At 39.7% G+C, this 23,295-nt stretch overlaps 1 protein-coding gene across 6 annotated transcripts in view; it reads right to left on the bottom strand.

The window, feature by feature from the left end:
- Window positions 1-5,867: 5,867 nt before the first annotated feature.
- add3a (adducin 3 (gamma) a) overlaps window positions 5,868-23,295 on the bottom strand; it is a 42,046-nt gene continuing 24,618 nt past the window's right edge. For 3 of the 6 annotated variants that reach the window (XM_088302120.1, XM_088302121.1, XM_088302123.1), the window contains exons 3-16: window positions 22,710-22,848; window positions 22,130-22,281; window positions 20,945-21,025; window positions 17,333-17,482; window positions 16,698-16,841; window positions 16,256-16,354; window positions 15,531-15,707; window positions 15,190-15,444; window positions 14,297-14,401; window positions 13,408-13,494; window positions 12,854-12,877; window positions 12,177-12,297; window positions 9,866-9,955; window positions 5,868-7,226 (exon numbers count right to left, since the gene is read on the bottom strand). In XM_088302120.1, coding sequence (XP_088158246.1) covers window positions 6,976-7,226; window positions 9,866-9,955; window positions 12,177-12,297; window positions 12,854-12,877; window positions 13,408-13,494; window positions 14,297-14,401; window positions 15,190-15,444; window positions 15,531-15,707; window positions 16,256-16,354; window positions 16,698-16,841; window positions 17,333-17,482; window positions 20,945-21,025; window positions 22,130-22,281; window positions 22,710-22,848 — 1,875 coding nt within the window. In that variant the 3' untranslated portion in view covers window positions 5,868-6,975. The remainder of the gene's footprint in view (window positions 7,227-9,865; window positions 9,956-12,176; window positions 12,298-12,853; window positions 12,878-13,407; window positions 13,495-14,296; window positions 14,402-15,189; window positions 15,445-15,530; window positions 15,708-16,255; window positions 16,355-16,697; window positions 16,842-17,332; window positions 17,483-20,944; window positions 21,026-22,129; window positions 22,282-22,709; window positions 22,849-23,295) is intronic. The other 3 variants (XM_088302125.1, XM_088302124.1, XM_088302126.1) reach the window with 3 other exon arrangements.

Here is a 23,295-nt window from a genome sequence, read left to right on the forward strand (position 1 = left end):
TGATTGGTTCACACTCGGGAATGGAAGCACAGGTGGACACAATCAGCTCTAACAAGAGACACACACCAAACACAAGGCAAAACAAGAAAGTATCAAATCAAAAACCACAAACACAAACCGTGACACACAGTCTTATATTCAATCAGAAATTCTTTAACGTATTCAGTACCGAAACCATCGAGTGATTTATAGACCAGTAGCACAATTTTAAAATGTATTCTACAGCTGATCGGGAGTCGTTATAAAGCTTTCTGGACGGATTCTGATCTCTTTGTTGTGGTCAGAATCCGACCTGCAACGTTCTGAATGAGCTGCAGCTGTTTGATGCTCTTTTGAGGGAGTCCAGTAAGAAGACCCTTACAATAATCATAAGATTCTCTGAGTCTGCTTGGAGCCAGCAACCCTTCAGTCTGCTTATTTATTTATTTTTTTAATTACTCTTTTAGTCATTAATAAGTTTGCCGAATGTCAGATCTGAGTCTATCAGCACCCTCTGACTTGAGTGATTGTTATTATTTTTATTAGTATGATGACAGTGATCATGATGATAATGATTATGTGTAGTTTTCACTAAAAAACTTAAATACTGCTGCACACTCCACCCACAATAGAAAGAAAACAATTTCTGAAAGCCCATTTGCGATGCAATCAAAGGCAAGAAAGCCGGCGTTGTGTGTGTGTGTGTGTTTTTTTAGTTTTTTTCTATGCCTCAGTTCTTCCGGATGGCATCTGTGCATGACTAGTCTGATAGCTGTGAGCCTTTCAGTCCTGTCGGGGGCGTCTGTGTGGGGATGTTTGGGTTGGGGTAAGGATGCTCGTGGGTGGGGGTTTGCCCTAAAAAGGTCTAGCATGTTTTCCACAAAGCGACGACAGCAGCACATGCATCAGGATGGAAGCGGGCTCATCGTTGTGACACTCACAGCATGGTGCTGTCGAGCTCCGAGACACAAATCACTCTACCCCCCCCCCAACTATCACAATCTATTCCATCTTAATAAGGCTCAATATGATGTATAGTGATAAATATATAAACGTTACACAGCGTTAGACTTGTTTATATGGCAATATCAGAACATTTTAATTTCAAATTTCAAACCAAAATGTAAAAGAATGTGTGAATTATTTCAGCCTTAACTCTATATAGCCACATGATTAGGTACACATGTGGAATTGAAAATCAGTCGGAATGCAAGAACTATATTTTAAAAATATAGGAATAGGAATCTGAACTTGTACTTGGCGTATATGTGATTGAATGTAAAAAGAGCGTGATAATTGAGACGCTCGATCAGTCCTTTTGTCACAATAAATGGCATCCACCGTGATGGATGTGATTGAAATTGCAGGTGTGCTCGCCCAATAGCATTTTTTTTTTCTGGAGCAAAAACAATAAACGGCCATTTTCCATCCTTTCAATTATGTTTTCCTGCCACAACAGCGCACTAATGTAATGAAGCATTATTGATCTGGAACCAATTTTCTCCAAAGGGGATCCATAGTTTAATCTCTTTTATTGCTGTGTTTCCATATGCTGCCGCGAGATAATGATCACAAATCAGGTGAGCGTCCTCTGGACGCACTGGAATCACCTTGATAGAAAGAGAAGAGCAGTGGACGTGTGTGTGTGTGTGTGTGTGTGCGTGTGACACGGTCAGCAGCCGCCATCGAGCTGACGCAACGAGTTGAAGTCATGACACTCACAAAATGCTGCTGAGTCATTGGATGAGTTTTTATTGTTTATATCAGGAGCTTTGCCAAATCAAGTGCTGAACTAGAGCGATCACATCCACTGGCTCACACTCCGGGCTGTAAATAATACACACAAGCTACAGCCGTGATTCTTCACAAAGTCGTGACGAGGAGAAATTGGGTCTGGTCCATTTCATCTTCTCATTCCCTCCTCGACGCCTTTCTATTAGGGCTGCAGTGGAGTTAAGTTTCTCTGTTAACTTTCAGCATGCTTCCTTCTTAAGAATAGCTTTTTTGGCTCGTGCTTGTGCAGGGTGATACGTTGTTTCTTTCTGTTTATACTTGATAGATATGAACCAGGAAAATGCAACATTAGGCAGTGCAACCTGCAATATTAAGTAGATGCCTCTAGGTGTGGGCAAAACTACGGCCCGGGGGCCACATGAGGCCCATTAAATGTTTTAAAACGGCCCGCTGAACTTGAAAAAATTAAATGAATAAATCTTGTTCATGTTTTTTTTTTCTAAATACTGTGGTTTTTCAAAGACATATATTGTTGTAATGTTTTTGTTCACTTTCATTTAAAATTCTCCGATGAGGTAAGGTTACCAAAACACTCCATCCATCTGCTCCTGGTCCGGCCCCACTGTCAAATTTTAGAACCCACTCAAAAGGTTTGCCCACCCCTGCTCTAAAATCACAAAAGTTGGATCTCGATCCAATATTTGGCATGACAACAGTTCAGTAGGCATTGAAAGTACAGGTGTGAAACTTCAGGTCATTTTATGTGGCTCGCAAAAGCTTGCCACATTTTGTTGATTTTTGTCAAAAACTAATTATCCATCTTAAAAAAAACAATACAAAAATGATTGGCTGTTATGAAAACAGAACTGGATAAAAGAACGTATTACGGGACAAGAAGTTGAACTGCCTTGCATTTTAGCCAACATTGTTAGAATCTAATCTCGTTGCACACTTGAGTACAATGACAATGAAGGGATTTCTAAAAAATTCTAATAGAACGTAAACAAACAATGCCGTTTAGCTTCTGGCTTGCAGATGTCATGGTTGCTGCCTAACAACATGCTTTTGGCAGATCATCAAAGTTATGAACTCATTAGAAACCCGGCATCCATCGCAAGAATGTAAATACCGACGAAGCATTAAATCCACAACTGGAACCGGCAAATAAACACTCAGCCTCACCTTGGCTCGTCAGACCAAAGCAAAGCCAGAACAGATTACATTATTGCACTATAATATGTATTGTTCATTTCCCAAAGAGAAGACAAACTCTTAGTTATGTCTTCCCTAAGGGCCACTAACCGAAGCGGTACATATGCCACTCGCATATATTTTAACTCTTTCATCCATTCAAGACATCACTTGGAAACACATTTTGAGCGTTAGCAGGCAGCAATGCGGTCAAGGCACACTGGCAGTGCAAAACAAAGTCGGAATGGAATTTCAGGGATGGCCATTCTTTGGAAGTATGGGAAAATGAAGCTTCAAATTTGCCTCATGAACCAGTTATTGTATTTTTCAGTCCTCTTGATGGAACTGTTGGTTTAAATAAAGGGTTTCAAAAAATGGCCAGTCAGTGTGATTTCAGCCCAATGTTCAACAGAGAGCGCCATCTACAGGAGTCCAAAAATATTACAACTGATTCATGAAGCCGATTTGAAGCTTCATTTACCCATCACTATCTGCAGGCATTTAAACGGCAAGGGAACATATTTGGTAACTTGCAGCAAACAAGATGGATGCCAAATGGTGCATTTTAGGTAGTAGAAGGACAAGACTTCTCATAGCCAATCAATGAAGAGTGCTAAGGATCGTTAGGAAAACAGTTTAAGAAGTCAATACCATTATACGGTACCTTTGAGACTCCCCCCCCCCCCCCCCCCGGCAAAAAAAAAATAATCTGAGCTTTTCCACTGAATTTGCCGTCTGTCTGACATGCCAAAAAAATGGCATAAAATAACGGAAACACTCAACTGTATGGATGCACGTTTGGCCTCTTAAGATATCATTTCATTTTTCTGCTATATTTTCATGATGATCGTGATTCTGTCATAGTGACATTGACCCGTGAAAGGATATGAAGCAGCACTCTATATATTTGGCGTAATGGGGTATTTTGCGAAAGTTATTTTGAGGGCAAAGAAGCTTGTGCATTTCTCTCATGATATTCTAAAGGCCTCTTCTCATGGCTTTGGTATTCCTGTCAAGAAGGTCCACATTTCCTGTGCCTCTCATTGTCCCATTGTTATTAGTCAAGACTCAACCAATGTCGTCAATGTGATTGAACATTCCACAGACACGCAGGTTGTATATCTTTTCCCATCCAAGGCAAATAAAAGGAACCCGTTACTTTCCATTCATAATAGACCTCGTCTCATTTGGAGTGCGACACCGCGACCAACAATCATCACGGGTGCAAAAATGGATGAGACTGCAAAAAAAAAACATGATTGTGTATGGATTAAATTCAAAATCAAAATTTTGATTGACATGAATGCAGAGAAGGATGAAAATGAGCTTTTATTTTGGTAAAATACAGTTTATTTGTGAATGTACACTGATTAGCAATACACCTAAAAGCAACTCCATAGATTAGCTTTTATATAATTGGGGGGGGCTGTTCACAGGTCAACAATTCGCTTGGCCTCATTGTGGCATGCCAAAGCAAATGTCTTTTTTTAAAATTTTTTTTTAAACAGAAAACATGGATTGGGAAGCATTAGTAGCGAAAGGTGCAAAGAAACCAAAAAAGTCAAAATGAAACAATGCACATCCATTTATGCCCATAAAATACTTAATGAACAAACAGAATAAATATAGCAACGGAGGATGACAAAGACGAGAGATGCAATGAAAGAAGCTGAAAGCATGCTGCTATTAGAATGTGTCGCATCACTTCCTCCCTTCTCCGTTTTACACTTTCACGCACCCCAGCCAGCTGCTGGCCAAAATCAAACATTGGACACAACTTAACATACACTGCTGGCTTTGATATCGGTCCATGGTGCATCCCGCCGGGGCGGGGGGGGGGGGGGATGGCGGGTAGTGCAGGTCAACTACGGGTCATCTGCCAAATATCACATTTGCCAAAAACGTTGCACGTGGGGAGTGAAACGGGCTTAGAGACGGATCGAATGTGCACTTGAAAAGCTGCGTTTGAAGGAGAGAAGCAGAGTGCTGTTATTGAGCCCGAGAGTAGGGGCCATGCAGTCATTAAGGGGATTAAACAAGAGGTCTTGTCGGGGTCAGTGAAGCCACATTTTGGATCACAACCCCTTGTCTAAAAACAATACAATATGGCTTTAATCACATAGTCTTTCAGCGAATATAGAATCAACACTGTACAAGAGTCATCCCTGCGCCGTACTTGAGTCGCTGCACTGGAGTATTAGGGCCAGACTGAAAAGTGGGGGGAAAAAAAAACATGACCGCTAAAAAAAATAAAATAAATAAATAAAAACAACTGTTGTTGTCCAAGAATAAAATCATATATATATGTATATATATATATATTTATTTATTTATGTATGAGGTTAATTTTAATTTTACAAAAAAAAACATTACACGAATGGTTAATTTTAATTTAACAAAAAAAAAAACAGATGAAAACAGATGAATAAAACAAACGCAAAATTACGAGATTAAACTTGCAATATTCCAAGAATAGTTATTCATTTTACAAGAACATAGTTGAGATGTTTTTTTTTTATTTTTAAAGAATAAAGTCAGAAAAGTATGAGGGGGAAAAAATGGTGACTTTACAAGAGCAGCAAAGTCATATTAGAATTATCCTAATTTTATTAGGAAAGAATTTAGACTCAACCAAAAAATTATTTACCAAAGTTTTGGTATTTTGAAAATGGAAGTGTTAAAAAAATATTTTAAAAAAATAATAAATTGTCTTCAATTTGTTGAAACATTCTGACAACCTGAAATGTTTTTAACAATCATTTAATACTATTCGCAGAGAATGAGTGCAATTCAATTTGCATGGAAATATTGGACACTGTATTTTTCTCACATTACAACTTTTTTATCCTGTAAAATTGCTCTCCCCTCCCCAGTGAGGCCCTAATACTTCTATTATTCTCATCTCAGCTGGCGACTGGTGATGTTAGACGCATTGGCACTACACACTTCCTGTTTCCCCCCCCCCCCAACTATTTTTTGCTGAGTGCAGACATCATTTTGCACATGAAAAAGCCTTTTTCTGTTTTTCCTTCTTCATACTGATTTCACTTTCTAGGTCTTCGCTTTGCTACTTGCTCAATTTTGACCACATACAACTTCACAGTCTCCTTCACTGGTGAAACCGTCCCACACCACAGTGGAAAGTGCAGCACAATAAAAATAAAAAAATATATAGTTACAAATCTATAGCCGACATATCCAGTTGTCAAATATATCTGCGTTATATTTATGTACTCTACTTTAAAATATAGCGTGAACAATCACTTCTCCTGCTGGCAAAAGACAAAATAGGCGCCGGGAAAAAGCTTAGAAATGAGTACAAAAGGATGCTGGCTATAAGCAAATGCTCAATTAAAAAAAAAAAAAAAGGTCAGATTTCAGGTGATGACTTCAACTACATGGAAAAAAAAAAAAATAAATTCGGGTTTGTCCCAAAATAAAGTAGGAGAATGCTACATAAATATACAGAGCCCTGCTGGCTCTTTTGAGATGTTAATGCCAAAAGGCGCACGACTCCAGTTTGGTGAGTAAACGTGTGTCGATGCTGTAGAAACGCAAAAACAAGAAAAGTGGTGCACGATAATAAGAAGTGCCCCGTAAACAAATGGACACATAGCTTGCGTCCACTGAGGGAGAGCAAGCTGTCCAGTGTGATGTCATCTGTCATGCAGCCTCTCAGTGACTCAATGCACGGGCAGAGGACCATCAGATGAGGATTTAAAAAAAAAAAAAATGTGCAGGATGCGCGCTTTTGACTTGAGAGATTCTTTTTTTTTTTTTAAGCATGATATTTTTTTAATTCTAATTTCAGCACCGTTGTGCAGCATGTCACTGAGCCAACTTCAAAGTACTGCATACGTGATTCACTTGAAAATGCCCGACCACATTCCATCTGCCTGGGAAACTTTTTTTTTTTTTTTTTTTTTGTTCCAAACCAATTCATTTTTTTTTCTCCAAATCATTTCTTCGTATCTAAAAACTCTGAAAAGGATTAAAAAAAAAAAAAATCAACAACATAAAAGACAAACGAGGAAAAAGATGCCCTCTCCGATGGATCGATCTTAACGGCGCTCAGGCCTCCATCTTCTCTTTCTTTTTGTTCTTCTTGAGGAAGGACGGCGTGCGGAACTTTTTCTTCTTCTTGGCGTTGGGCGACTTGGAGGGCGAGCTCTCCTGGGACAACACCTCCTCGATCTTGTCGCCCGAGCGCATCGTCAGCTCCACGCTCTCCGCGCTGGTGTTGAGCTGGCTGACCCGCTTGCACAACTCGTCGTCCGCGTCGCAATGGTTGTCCTTGCCGTTCATCAGGCCGGCGTGGTTGACTGCGGAGATGCCGGAAAGGTCAAACCACTGAACAAACGTGACAGAAATTACGTTTCATCCAAATAAATAATCTGAGAGACGACAGGAAACAATACAGAGCCAAAGCTAAAAATGTGTGCATTTCTTCACATGTCATCATTATTTTACGCTGAGACACAGATGTCAAACTCAAGGCCCGGGGGCCAGATCTGGCCCGCGACCTCATTTTATGTGGCCCGCAAAAGACAAATCATATGAGTCAACTTCTTTTTTTTCTTTTCTTCACTTTAACAACATTAATAGTACAGGATGCTCTAGGAAAATAATGAAACCACTAAAATTAACTTTTAGTATGATTGATAAAGGCCTTCACCCAGAGTGAAACTCATACTTGTCCTATTCACTCGCGGGCAGAATGGCGACGGGCTCGTCACTTGTTGTTGCGACACATTGTTGTATCGGTATGTGGGTCCACACAACAGACACTTGAAGGAAAGATTATTATTATTGAACACAGCGGCACACGTTATTCACCCTAAGGCGCAAACTACCAGACATACAACGTATTTGAGTGATAGATGACATTTAGTTGGGAATGTTTTCAGTGCATACAGCGTCCGACAGCTGGGAGGAGGTCTCTATTTTATACGATTCTGGAGCCTTATTTTAATTTTGGTTCAAACTTGCCAGAGTTGTTAACAACTCTCTTGTTTGTGGCGTGTCAAATTTATAAGGCATTTTACGTTCCCTTTACGGTGACAGGTGAATAATTCAAAAGTAAAATAGTTTTTTGCCTTTATGTGATCAGGGGTCATGCCCTGAGATGAGATGAGAGTCAACGAACCATTTTGCATAGCGTCAAGTACAAAATGTTAACTTTCTATATTTTTTCCAAACAAGAGTCTTTCAGATGAAAATCCTAGCCGTGATTCATGTGCATTTGTTAGTGGAGAGATTCAGACATCTTGTCATACCTCAGTCATTGTACTGTTTCAATCCACATAAATGCCATGCATTAATGACTAACGCATGTTGAACGGATTTTTTAATCTCATTTTCTTTGGCTCACTTAAATGTTAACTTCCAAGTAAAAAAAAAAAACGAAAAAAAAAACAAGAGCAATAATTTTGTCCTTGTTTTATTAGTTGTATAATCCAGTTTGATATCATATCCCGTTATAGTGCGACAACATACCTAGTGATGGGTAAATGAAGCTTCAAATGTGTTTCATGAACCAGTTGTAGTATTTTTGGGCTCCTGTAGATGGCACTCTCTGTTCAACATTGAGCTGACTTGCCATTTTTTAAACCCTTTATTTAAACAAACAGTGCCATCTAGAGGACACGAAAATATAACAACTGGTTCATGAAACATCTTGAAGTTTCATTTTCCCCATCACGAGGCAACACTACGCACTCTATTTGATTGTTTATAACTCAGCACTGACGCAAAATATTAAAATGAAATAAATACAAAACTATTTCCTGAGACTTTGGTTCTTTCATCAGGTACATATTTAGTTCATATATGAAGTATTGATTTCAAGAAATAAATAAAAGTGTAAAACGTGTGACATTATAATGTATCAATTTGGTTCTCTATAATTAATATAATTGTAATAACAATTTTTTTGTTCACTGTGATGGATGAAGAAACTGTCGTGGAATCATCCTCCTGAGTTGAAACTAGGACAGCGAGTACATTAAATTCGACTTCATTAGGATTTATCGCGCATGCTTTTAATGCCCTACACTGCACCCGTATAGTAAATGTGTCACTCGGTTGGGCACACAAACAGCATTTCAGGTGTGTGCTGCACTTCCGCTGCCCTCGTGCTCTACATATTTTATAACATGGCACTGTAAAACCTATTGACCTGAGAGCCAAAAGAGCCTGTCCTCCTCTCACCTTAAAAAAAAAATAAATAAAAATAAATAAATAAAAAAGGCTGGGCGGGGGCTCGCTTTGGACCAGCGGACTATATCCTCTGTTCACGTAACAGCCTGCGAGTGTCACATCTGCTCCTCTGCGCTCGTCAGCGCACGTTCGAGAAAGCAGGCCACTGGTATTGGATAACTCTAATGAAACGTTATCGCCACTTCTCGGGTTATTTTCGTGGCACAAAAGGAAAGCGAACGACACAACTGAGGTCATTCTGAAAATGAAACACGTAACAAGTGACCCGATTTCAAGCACAACTGGCTGACCTCACAGTAGCGCCGTCGTAAAATATGGCTCCCATGAGTCCGTGCAGCGCCGCGGGTTAATTGCCATTGCTGGCGTGCGGTTGTATGTTTTTGGGCTATGAGCTGACAGGAAGTCAATCCTGTGGTGTTGTTCGCTACTATTTAAAAAGGAACGGTTCTATGACGTAATCCTACTGGCTTCGCATGCAAAGGACGTATAGAATAAATATAATAAATATTTCTGAACACATTTTTGTATTGTAGCATCGGAGTAAAATGCGTGCATGTGCCTTTAAGAGGAGGGGCCTAGTGTGGGGTGGTGACCCAACAATTGTGTGTGAGCATCAGCGCGTGAGGGGTAGCCAAAAGCAGCTCAGGCTGAGTTTCTTAGTTTTTTTTTTGTTGTCCAAGCCTTATAATAATAAAAAGCTGAAAAATGCATAAAGAGGCGGCTCGGATGCAGCGATTGATACCTTTAGCTGGAGTGTTTTGTGGGGACTGGGTGAGAGACAGAGACTGAGAGAGCGTGGAGCCGTCGTCCGAGGTTAGCTCGTGCTCGCCATCTGCAGGGGTGGTGGGGGTTGGTAGCGGGATGAGCGGATTGCGGGATGGCAGTGCGGGGTGGAGTTGGGTGGATTGAAGCGGGGGAAAAACAGCAGGGGGAGAGGGTGCGGGGATTGGGACGATGGGTCAGGAGGGAAGCGGCGGGGGGGGGCGGGCGAGTAAAGAGATTAGTGATAACACACACAAGTTAGGATTCAGACATGGACAGATGCTCTTCTGAAAATTTGACAGCGTTCTTGTTGGATTCCTTTTCAGCTTTTTTTTTGAGAGTATGGTTTCTCTTTCTTGAATATTATAATCTTGACAGTTATTTCAGCACTCGGTGTAAAATGTATATTAAAAAAAGTCTCTCTCTCTCTCTCTCTCTCTCTCTCTCTCTCTCTCTCTCTCTCTCTCTCTCTCTCTCTCTCTCTCTCTCTCTCTCTCTCTCTCTCTCTCTCCTCCTCTCTCTCTCTCTCTCTCTCTCTCTCTCTCTCTCTCTCTCTCTCTCTCTCTCTCTCTCTCTCTCTCTCTCTCTCTCTCTCTCTCTCTCTCTACATATATATATATATATATATATATATATAAAAACAATAAAAAAATTAATGAATTAATAAATAAATAAAGGCTGGAATTGGTGGCAAAAGTATGGCAAACGGATCACAAACAGGCCCTTTTTTTATTTTTTTAATGTTATGAGATGTTACATTTGTTAGTCCAGTTAATGTGCCAGTGCAGTTCAGCAGAAGTGGTTGGAATATGTTTGAACTGTTTCACAAAAGACGCTCCCAAATCACCATGACACGTTAATTAGCACGTTCAGGGTTACACATTGCGCTCAGAGAGGCCTCGCTCACAACACGCGCATGCATTCAGGTTGCGCTAACTGACTGTGAAACTGCTGATTTCTTTCATGTCCGTGCTTACGTGTCTTTGGAAAATTTACAGGCGTCCTAGTAAGATTTCAAGAGCGCAAATACCTTATTTAACATACACTTTTGCCTTTTGGAATGACCGCTTGGGCCTATTTGTGTGTGCATGTAGCCAAGTCATGTTTTAGGTCAGTCCAGACGGTCTCCAGCTGGCATCCAGATTGGCCACTGGGGATTCGCGGGATTGCGGGGGCAACCGTGTCATAGCAACGACCGGCAGTCATGAGGCGGGTGTAAAGACCTGCTGTCTGTTCGTTCTGCCATTTTAGTCATAATGGCCTCTTGTGCCCACACGCTACACACACGGACACTGTATTTATGCGCCGTATGAATGAATGAACACATGTAATGGATGCAAGGTGGCAAGTCTTAAGAAGAATGCAGAATGTTGAGACTGAATAATCTATCCGTTCACTATTAATTTTGCCCGTGCCTGTCTAAAAGGCCGAGAGCTAATATGATTAGCATTTGCTATTCAGTGTATGTTTGTGCACAGAAATAAAGCATTAATATCTTTGTCAAAGCAGACTTGCTAATACAGATCTTTGCTGGATGGCATTAAACTGGGATAGTTTGCATCATATTAAGGCCAAGTCAGTCACTCTGTATGAAATTCACATTTAATCCTGTTTGAAATCTTAAAGGGGATGTCAACCCCAAAAATGATTTCCAAAAACATGTTCAATGCACCTTCACAAGTTTAAACATGGCATTCTGATTAATATTACGTTTGCGGAATACGGGTGAATCAGTGAAATCCACTTGTTTGTAACCATCTCACAGGGCGGCCATTTTGTCACTTCTGTCGATGGAAAATGTCCTCAAGGTTCATCTTCAGAAAACAAGTGAGCCGTGATTGGTCATTACCTGAGCCCTGAGCAACAGTGATGTCATTTTTAATCGACAGAGAGTGACAAAACGGAACCTGCGACTGCTAAAAAGGGGTGGATTTTGCTGTTTAACTTATATTCCACAAACACAATATTAATCAGAATGCCAGATTTAAAATCGTGCAGGCGCGTAACATTTTATTGCAAATATTTTTGGGGGTTGACTTCCCCTTTAAGAACAAATTAAAAAAAAACTTAGGCTAGTTATACCAAAATGTTTTATTTTCTTCACGTGCCTTTTATTTAGCACATGAGCCGACACCTAAATCACCATCGACAATATTATTTGTCTCTGAGCGCAAATAACCAGGTGTGTTATTCATCGTTGAGCATGCACTACTTCAGCACGAAATGTCATGAAAAATAAATAGAAGACTAGTAGGTGTGTGTGTGGGTGTGTGTGGCCGTGCACCACCTACCGAGACCAAATTGCTTGCTTTCCACGTTTTTGCGATACTCCTGCAAGTCTTTCTGTGACAGCTCACTGAAAGGGTTGGGAGGCAGCGGGGCCATCTGCTCATCCTCTGTGGGCACGTATGGCTGCCGTGGACACACACGAACACACACAAACAGTTAGGAGGGTGGCATTCGGAGGCAAAAAAGGCACCAAAAGAATGAATTACAATCAGTAACTTCAAAATCAAACATCCACTCCAGTTTGAAAACATATTTTAGCATCGCCACATTAAAACTTCTCGACTGTGGGAAACTACAACGACCACTTCAAACTTTCAAGACAGACGTGTTCTGACATCTTTAACCCAGAAAGGGAAATGTTAAAAGTGCACAGACTAGACATTGAAACACACACACACACACACATTGTCACTGTGGTAAGTCACATGCATGCACACAAACCACGCCCTCAACCACACCTGTAAAATAAAATCTGCACGTTTGAGTATTTAAACACGCCATTACATGTTAACATCCAATTAAGAGCACTGCACAATGATTTGATGAACAAATACAACATACTGTACGCAAACGTTTTTATGTGACAAAACATGCTATGCTGTGAAAAAATAAATTAAAAAAGTGAGGAAAAATTTCAAACACTCCAAACAACCATTGATAAACATTTGTGGGTATTTACCAGAATGTGTATCTGCACTTGAGCCTTCAACACAAGATACCAATCACACTCAGGTCAGCATTAAAAAGTTATGTCTAAATGCCTTTTTTTTTTTTTTTACATCAATATGTATTAATTTTGAATGTCAATAACTCTATGTCGAGAGCTCCATCAATGAACGGAAAGATGGAAAGAAATTGAATGATACTGTAATTTAGCGTTTCCAGTAAGATGTCGTGACTTGGCTCCCCCTTGTGGTCATGAAGTGTTACTAATCGACCACGTATAAGTTAAAAGTTTTGGACCTGCAGACACTAAAGGCTTAGGCCAAAGGCAGGCTACACCCTCTCATTGTCACGAGTCAATTACAAAGTGTTTGTAAAAGGGACATTTAGTAGAATTGACCCCACATCAGCTGCATTCAGTGCTATGTGAACCGCTACATGGCCTTTGGCGAATAAAAACTTCAAAGAAAAATCTTCTTAAACCTTAAGTGGCAATCCCTGCTAATTTGTTGGTTTTTATTTATATTTTATGATGTTTTAAACACTGATGTAATGTAATCTCCATCTTACCCGTCGTGGTTGATCAATTGGGATGCCAGCGAGGTGCTGTGAGCGCGGCCCTGACGTCGTCACGTCGCACCGATTCTGCTCTCTAATCTGTTAAACAAAAAGTGAAATTAAAAAATATAGAATAAAATAATAATGTTGTGTTACTAATCCAGCTGTGAACTGCTGGGTCACTTCTGAGAAGGAGTACACAAATAGAGAGGTCCAGTTCAGGAAAATCAAATTGTATAGCATGCAGTACAATTGAGTATTATTTTGTTTCTCCAAATGACAAATAAAAAAAAAAACATATATACTTGCATAATATCCCAAAATGTATTGCATGGAATGAATTTCTCACATTACTTAAATTTGTTACATTGAATAAAAAAATGCATATGAACAATGGGTCCTTAAAGTTCCTGAAAATGGAAAGTCAATCTAGATAGTAATTCCTAGTAGTTCCTCACAATCAGGGCTAAAGTACATTTGGAAAAATATTGCAGCTGTAAAAAAAATAAAAAAATCTGTATTTGTATTAACAACCAAACAGCTTCAATTCCCTCATTTCTTCTGAGGTTTTATAACAATTTCTGGCTACACTGAATTTTCTTCCTCATGACTATCCTAGTGCAAACAAGCATAGATGACACACGAATGCGCGGTCTGCATACATACCTGTGTGCATATTTTTATTGCTTAAGTGACTAGAAAAGCTGCGAGAAAGCTGCGGTTGCGATAGCGGTACAATATTGTTGTTAAAATAATATCAGACTAAGGGCAAAATAATGAAACTTGCAGTCATCATAAAAAAAAAAAAAAATGTGAGAAAGCCATCTTTAATTCCTCATCATTTGCTTACTCCTTAAATCTTGTCCGTTAAAATCCATTCATCCATGATTGTGTGACTCACTTTGTTCCTCTTCTGCAATACCTCCTTGGGGTCTGTGTTGAGAGGGACAAACTGATTGGGGTCCTCAATTCTGATCGGCGTTCCAGTCTCCTCTGCTTTCATCCACTGTGAATGGAAATAATAATAATAATGTAATAAAATAATAATAATGTAATAAAATAATAATACCAATAATGTAATGAAAAAAATAAAATAATAATACCAATAATGTAATGAAAAAAATAAAATAATAAAAATAATAATAATAATGTAATAAAATAATAATAATATAATAAAATAATAATAATAACAGAGCTGTCAGTATAAAATAGTTTTTGAATTTATTATTCTAATGATCTCATCAAGCTCCTGCCCCAGAAGAAAGGAGATAGATGCATCCCATCACATAAAAATTTAAGAAAGATCATTGAATGTAAATTGATATTTATTTTAAAATTAAATTTGAATTAGTGTGGCACGGAGACAGAGTGAGTAGCACGGCCACCTCAAATTTTTTAGGTTGAATAAGGTCTCAGACCATGGCATGAATTCTCTCTATTCTTGCCTACCTCCAAGTTACGCATGTTTCACCCCATTCAAAAGACCTTATTCTTAGATTAATGGAAGATTTTTTCCATAGTTGTGAATGCGAGTGTATGTACCCTGGCAGAAAAACTTCAAAACAGTGATATTTAGCATCATGTTTAAAAAGAATCATCTAAATCACAGTGAAACAGTTCCGTGTCCGACCAGCAGATGGCATGGTGGTATCACACTAGAGTGCTAGATGCAGAGGCTGACATTCAGAAAAATTGATCACAATTAAAAATTACACAACATATTCATGTGAGCCATTCGAGTTGTGAACCTTGTCTTTATGTCGTTTGCATTATTACAATGTAAATTGCGCTCACCGTGGTCGTCCTGCTGTGATTGTAACGCTCGTCTCCACCCTCCACATTGACCTTGGTGTAGCTGTTGGGCGAATTGAGCCAGCGCGTCTTCTCCCGCTGCTGCCGCTGCTGCAGGAACTTGAAGGGAAAGTGCGTGGCGTCAACGTCCTCCTCGAACATGAACGCCGTGACAGTGGCGGGGATCTCCACGTCGCTCTTGTGCCTCGGTTTCTCACGCATGATGGGATGGCGATAGGCATAACCTGTCCTGTAGCCCTGTGAAGGAAACAATAAATGACATAATCAATAAAGGAGGCTCACCGGAGAGTCAGGATAAATTAATACATGGCGATTTGACACACCAGGTTGTCCAGCATCCTCATCAGAGATTCAAACTCCAGCTCGCCGACCTTCCACTTGTACGGACTGCTCACGTGTGTGGAAACTGTGGAGGCCACGGCGTGCACTCGTGATTTGTATTTCTCTTGATCGAGCACAAAGAGGTTGTCTATGCTTCCAGCACAGGAGATGGCGTTCACCTAAACACAGCCACAAAGGGGAGAAGGACGTCCGCTTATGCAACACACTTGACAGATGGACTTTTTATTTATTATTATTATCAACAAACATCTGCCAAATAAATACCGCCAACTAAAATCCTCCGCATGTTGAATTTGTGCCAATGGCGTGCAAGAAATACACTTTTCTCATCTGCGCAGGGACAAAAATGTCATTTTGCAAAAGACACAGGACTTCAATAACACTCAGGAATAAATCATACATTGTACAACAAACATGCTTGGGAGGGATTTATTTATAGAAATTAATCTGGGCTTTGCTGTTGGATTAAGGTTCTTTTTTTTTTTTTTTTTGCTTGACCAGTCAGATATGTAGGAGATTTGGACACAACAACATGGCAAAACAGTGAAAATAAAGACTGGCTAAAATGTGAAAAATCCCCAATTTAGTCACGCATGATTGTCTTCTTATTGGTTCTCTTTTAAAAATAAACTGCTTCATCTCTGTTGGACATAAAGACAAAAGATGTTGGCACGGTTCCTCAAGAGACTTTTCTGCTTGACCGTACCTGGATTTCACAAGCATATTGCGCATTGTAGATGTAGTGAAAGGCCTCTTCCATAGTTTCACCCAGAGCAACCAAGCCATGATTCCGCAACACCAGAACCTTTCAAAACATAAGCATATTTATGCATAGTTATGTATTTAATTTTTAATCATAGCAAGTGCTGTTTGTTCTTTTCACTGTGCGTTTTACTGACAGCCAAAACCACAACACTAAACTGGGCAGACACCCACAGATATATTATATATATATATATAAATAATATATATATAAATAATATATATATATAAATAATATATATATATATATATATATATATATATATATTATTAGTTTTTTTTTTTTCCCCCACCAATGCAAAGTAGCGTCTGCTTGGAATAAAGTACGATGCCCCAAAACCCCACACAGGTGATGGAGGCAAGCGACTTGATGAAGCCTTTCCTACCTTTGCTGTCGGTCCCAGCGCTTTTTGCAGCTCTCTGCGCTCGGCTGGCTCGTCCAGGCTACCCTGGTAATTAAAGTAGGCGATGTCACCCAGGATGAGCGCCTCCTGAGAAATGGGCAGGATGCCGCACTTCATAGAGGACACCTACAAAAAACAGGAGGGAGGAATAAGCTCCAACTAAGTCGGTGATTTCTAACTAACAGCGTGTCAGAAGATCATCCCGAGTGCCATTAGATATTATCCAATCGGTACCGAAATTATGATAGAAAACAAAGATGCAAATAATGTTACATTGTTAACCAGCCAGCAATACATGGTGGGTGTGTACAACAATTACATTCTGTTCCACTAGGTGGCAGTAGGTACATACGTAACCTGTTGCCCTTCACACACTGGAGTAAGTCATGACTGTTGTAAATTTGTGATGAGTTCATCCTTATTTCCATATTTTATAGTATTGATTTATCTGTGGCACCAATGTGGGACAGCTCATTTGTGTGCGAACCTATGTCGTGAGATTTGTCTCCGTTTAAGTTTATTCATTTCTAATTACAACCAAATTGTCTAATTTTCTCAGGTTTGCTTTTATAGTTTTGAGGTATTTTCAAATTGAGTAGGTGTTTAAACAAATTTACAGCAGCTGTAGCTGGAGTGTGCACATGGATGACGCAGCGGGTGTCTGGACGTATGGAGTAGATGGCGGCGTGGGGGCTGAAACCGGCTGAGTCGATGCTCAGGTTGGTGGATCCCTGCTCGATCACTTCGCCGATGATGTTGACTTTCATCTGGGGAAGCAGCGGAAAGTCAGTACAACTTTTTTCCATCGTCTTTTTGGTCAATATGAAGACGATAATCAATAAACAATACTAAATCTTAATTCTTCATCTGCAGACAAGCTCCTGAGTCTTCTCAACAGCTGCAAAAAGCAACCGGCTCTTTTTCCCAAGTTTTGAACCCCAACCTTTCATCCCTAACATAAAAAAATTTTAACTTGGCATCACACCTTTTGTACCATAAAATGGTTTTACATTAAAAGCTTACATAACTTCTGCCATGTACCTAAAACAATCAAGCGGATAAATCTTAAGGCATCCATCATCTATAATTATAAAAAGAGCCAACTCAATAAACAACGGCTCCTCTCGTCTATGAGATCCTTCTCTGGACATGAAAATACAAAATGATATTGTTGTGGTACGGCAACACATTATTGGATGATTGGGAGCAGAGAGGTACAAGACCTGCGAGTAAGAATAGAAGACGTTAACAAACGGGAGAGAATGAAGACACCTGGCCAAAAAGACAGATGTGTGAAGCGGAAGAAAAAGAAATGACCAAAGTGTGTGCAGATGTCAGGCTCTGGCAGAAAGTTAATCGCAAACAGAAACCCTCGATGGCCTGCAGCCATGATGCCCTCCCACCACATGCTGTTCTGATAAAAAGCAGAAAACCACAAGATCATATTTCTCTTTCACAACACTAACTGTGAGTGTGAGTTGTTGCAACAGGAAAGGGCATCCATCATGCAGTAGGACGGACATGAATCACATTCACCTCACTCTGTTGAACACAAACAGAATAGACGGTTTTTCGGAACCACAATTTCATTGTTTTTTTTTTTTTTAAGAATAAGAAGAAGAAGAATGCATCTTTGCACACATTCAAACAAATTCAAATAAGTATCTCCTTATCTCTGTATTGTATTTATTTTATCTCATGTAAAAATACTCGTTATCTTGGGCTGTTATACTGGACTGACCTGGGGCCCCTGATATCACATTTCGCATCATATCATGCGGAAATCGGTGTTGGTATAACAAAAAAAAAAAGGTCCTTGGATAATCGCTTCCTTGAATTTTGAGAGAAGTCAAACTCCTCGAATCCTTGAAAACTCAACTATAAAGGACATGAAGAAAATCATTTGTAAGACAGTTAATGGAAAAATCTGAGCGATTAAATAAATAATGAATAAAAACAAATATCGTCTGTTCCGGCTGTGCATGTGTTGACCCCTTAGGAGCAGTGTGGTGCCATGTAGTGATGGGAAAATGAAGCATCAAATTTGCCTCATGAACCACTTATTGTATTTTTCGGTCCTCTAGATGGCACTGTTGGGTTAAATGAAGGGTTTCAAAAATGGCAAGTCAGTTCCCTTTCAGCTCAATGTTGAACAAAGAGCGCCATCTACAGGAGTCCAAAAATACTACAACTGGTTCATGAAGCACATTTGAAGCTTCATTTACCCATCACTAGTGCCATATCTTGCTTTCAGAGAATAACCAGTAGAAAATTGCACGTTTCTTTGGCTTTTTGTCTTTCGGACAGCATTTGTCAGAATTGACCAAATGTACGTATGGTATTCCGTTTGCAGCTCACATTTAGAAACTCACTCAAATGCAAACTACGCGTTCGCCACTAGCACATAATATATTGATTGTTCAAAAGCAGGGCAACCGCCACCACCGATGTCCACACACACAGACAAATGCAGCTGACAGAAAACGGAACATTGATTTGCATCCATCACATGTCAAGTTCGCCCTCCCGTGTCCTTCAGTAGCTGCTGCTCAGTCACACGACGCTACAGCTGCGAGGCCACTTGTGACATACACAGCATGTCTAAATATAAAGAAAGATGTCAAAGGACGTGTCAGAACGATCTTAAATGTGACGTGCATGAATGAGGATGATAAGAAATGTCTAAAAAGCGCAATGACACGTGAGAGCAGAGGAGAAGTGGGGGTCGGGGGACAAGAAGGAGGACCACTTGACACCTCCTGTGAAACGGATGGCTTGGATTTGGCTCAAACAGAAACTACGCAGCGGCATCAACTACATACTAAGATCATTTTTGTCTGGAAACAAAAGTCCAGAGAGATGGAAGCAAACTCTTTGAGTGTTGAAGTGAACTCTCCTTGACATTGGATGTCAGACATGGGGAGGTGCGGCAGATAGGAACTGATCAAGGCGTGGCTTAATGACAAAAATGTGAACAAAACTCACAGCTTGAAAGTGTAAAAATGACAAATATTCATTTTGAATGATTTCACCTGTTTAGAGACAATTACCTCTTCTTTTTTTGATACGTTCCCAATGTTTTAGGATCAAAATGTTCATGCTTCTCAATAGTCACTTTCAGATGATTAAAAACTGAAAACTAAATGCCGAGTGTACTTTGGTTGACAAAATCCATCCATCCATTATTTCCCTCGGCCGGACCAGGCCGGTGTGTCGTTTGCCTTTCACCCAAAATCAGCTAAGAAAGGCTCCAGCTCCCCGCAAACATTAACACGATAAGCGCTATCATAAATTGATTGATTTTTTTCTTTCTTTTGTGTTTTCTATAATAAACATGACAAACGAGACATGAACATGAGAAATAAGCCCAAGGGGTCGGAGGGTTGTGGAAGATAATTACACACATTTGTTGACATGACAAGCACAGTTCTTGAACACTACACGTACTTTTGGAAGCAAAACCAGCAGGACAAACACCTTGAGCTGCTTTACTGATCGAAGGCAAACAGAGCTGACAGCGAGGCAGAGCAATAACAGTTAGGATAGCATCAATATCAAACTCTGAGCACATCAACACCGAAACCAGAATATATGAGGAGCGGGACGCGTCGGCTATTTTGCTATGTAAAGGCCTTGTAAAACTAGTTATGAAGGCAGTAAAATATTAATCCTGCAAAACAGGAATGCATAATCCGCTTCCAGTGAAGGTCAAAGGCGTTTTAACGATGTTAATTATTAACATAAACAAACGTTTTTTTATGCGGTTCAGTCATGCTGAAAGTTTGTTTAAAAGTATAACCAGCCCAAAAGTACACAGCGCAAAATATTTCAGGTTTCTTCATTTTGTGTCTTTTGGTCGAAGTACACAAAAAAAAAAAACAACATAAGGCACAGTGTTTACGGAAGGTTCATGTTATTATTTTCTCATATCGCCATGATAGCATAAAAAAAATCTGAATTGTACTTGACACACAGCATATTTTTTAAAAATTTTTTCAATATATTATTTATTTATTTTAAATCCACCAAACTATACTTCTCCAAACTATACTTCTCAGTCAAAGGCACAATGTGGTGCATGACCTTAGCCATTTAGAGATTTAACATTTTGTATGCAAACATTACAAAGTATATTTTCCATTCGATGTTTCCTTTGAGGGGTAATAACTCTAAAACGGAAGAAGCTTCCCGGTTTCTAAAGGTTAGCACCGTGCCAGGTTGAGTCTTACCAGGTTTGATGCAGCGGCCTCAGCAAAGGAGAGCCCTCTGGGGATGATGAGGATGTGATCTTGCTCTTTGCTGATTCGGGCCTTGGGAAGAAAAAAAGACAGATGTTAGCCCTCTGCAGTAGGGATTGAGACAGACTAAAATAATGAAGAATTATGAAAACTGTGAAAATGTGATTTACTTTTACCTGCACACTACTGTACTACTGCACAAATCTAAAGCTGAAAATGGACACGTTTGCAAATGTGGTAAGAAAAAAAACTGCGTGTTTATGGTTAGATTTGATTATTTGTAATTAATTCAATTATAATTAACTGCTGATTTAATCAAATGTTTTTAAATGCACAGTGTTTTTAAAATAGCTTTACTAAGATTTTATTATTTAGAAAAATTAATTAACCAATTATTTTACATTTAACAGACAATAAATTAGGTAAAAGCAAAAATTAAAGAACACATTGAATTATGATAATGAGCACATAGGAAGGACACTTACTATATGTTGCGTTAGCACCCTACAATACTTCTTGGCAAAACCAAAAACATTTTATGACCACATTTTATCACCACAATTGTGGGATGAGCAGCAAAGTTGAGTATTTGGGTTATGAAAAACCAACTCATCATTTATCCATTTAACAATCAGGAGCAGAAGTAGCATGTAGCACATTCTGCAACCTTCTCCTCACACTGCTGTGGGATGGCAATTCATTGTTCAAACCAAGATTTGTGTTTTGCCTAATGTGGTTTGCCTATTCTTGGAGCAGACACAGGCTGACCACTGTAGCAGTGCTCATTCCGGGGGGTATCAAAAGCTCAAAACAAAAAGTCATTGGCAACCGCAAAATAAGCCATTTGGCCTTAGAAGAGAAGATTTGGCAGATATTTTATGGAGTGCAGGAGAGAATGAGGAGAGGTTCACTATTTCATCTGTTACCAACATTATGCAAAACACTACAAAACCAACAAACCAAACATATAATTTGATGCAGATCTGTAAAAAGACTGAAGAAATTGAGAAATATAATTTCACCGGATAATGCATAGAGACAATAAGTACCCAAATATTGTCCTTTTTTTGTTGTTTTGACAAACGTTTTGTAATACATTGTGCAGGTATACCTAATAAACATGAGTGGCCTGCCCATCTGGACTCTAGTCCTAAATGATGAATTTGGGAGTCTTACAGTGATATAGGAGCTGGCAAAGTGGGCCCAGTTAAACAGGTCCACCAATCTGTAGAGGCTGGCCAATTTACACCGAGTCAGCTTCTCTCCTTTCACCATGGCGCTTGCTTCCACGTTGTACAAGTCATTAATAGGTGTGACCATCCCCAAACCTGGACAGGAAAATACAGAATAAGACTCACACCAAAAAAAATAAATAAATAAATGAAGTTGACTGAAGTACTTTGCTTCCATTTCTTCATTTACTGCTGCAGCCTTTTGAAATACTAACTTAAAAAAAGATGGATCGGACTGCTGTGATCCCTTTAACATATGATTCAGCATTTAGTTGCACATTCCACATGTGCTGATGGAATCAGTTTGCAAGTCATAACTCAAAGAGAATCAAAAGTGAGAGAAAAATGCATGGCTCTTCCGGTGTCTGGGCCCAGATGAGCACATCAGCCTTCGAGAGGGGAAAGCTTGTGTCATTTAATACACATAATTTTTTTTAATTTTTTTTTTACTCTGGGCGTGGTTATGCAGTTGATATTGTTGACTGGTTGCCACGGTGACAAGTCGCACAGCAATGCGTACTCACTAAGCGGGGAAGTGTTGTAACCGGCCATTGAACTCGCCATGAAGAAGTCAGCAATCTGTCTGAGGGCCAACAGACCGGTGGGGTTGTTCCCTTTGCGCTGCTGCTCTTGGATCAGACTCTCCAACTCCTCCTTGAAGGCCTGGGGATAGAATTTAGGAAAGGAAGACATTAGATGATGTGATGAGACAATGTGCACATTTTCTTTCAGAACTTCAGGATAAACGGTGCCACTTGTGTGAAAAGCTGATGAGGCGCGGCGGATTAGAGCACATGTTGAAAAGACAGTGGAAGAATGACGGTGGGAACATGATGTGAGACACAAGCAGCACTTAATCACAGATTAGTCATGCTCCTTAGGTGTCAGCAGGAAGGCAGCCTCAAGAGAAGCTGATTGGCTGCTCGGTCAACAAGCGGACACACGATAGGCTGAATGGCTAACAGCGTGGCTAATCTTTACGTCCAGACCTCTTCGACCCGTTGAAGTGTATGTTAACATGTTCTCGTGAAACCATCCGAGGTTGAGCCACACTTGTCGTAAAACCTGAGTAACGAGCAAAAGACCCGTTGTTGATGACTAAATTAGAAA

The sequence above is a fragment of the Idiotropiscis lumnitzeri genome, chromosome 8 (genome assembly GCF_059441095.1).
Source record: "Idiotropiscis lumnitzeri isolate Australia: NSW breed Sydney's pygmy pipehorse chromosome 8, RoL_Ilum_1.0, whole genome shotgun sequence".
Classification (NCBI taxonomy): Eukaryota; Metazoa; Chordata; class Actinopteri; order Syngnathiformes; family Syngnathidae; genus Idiotropiscis; species Idiotropiscis lumnitzeri.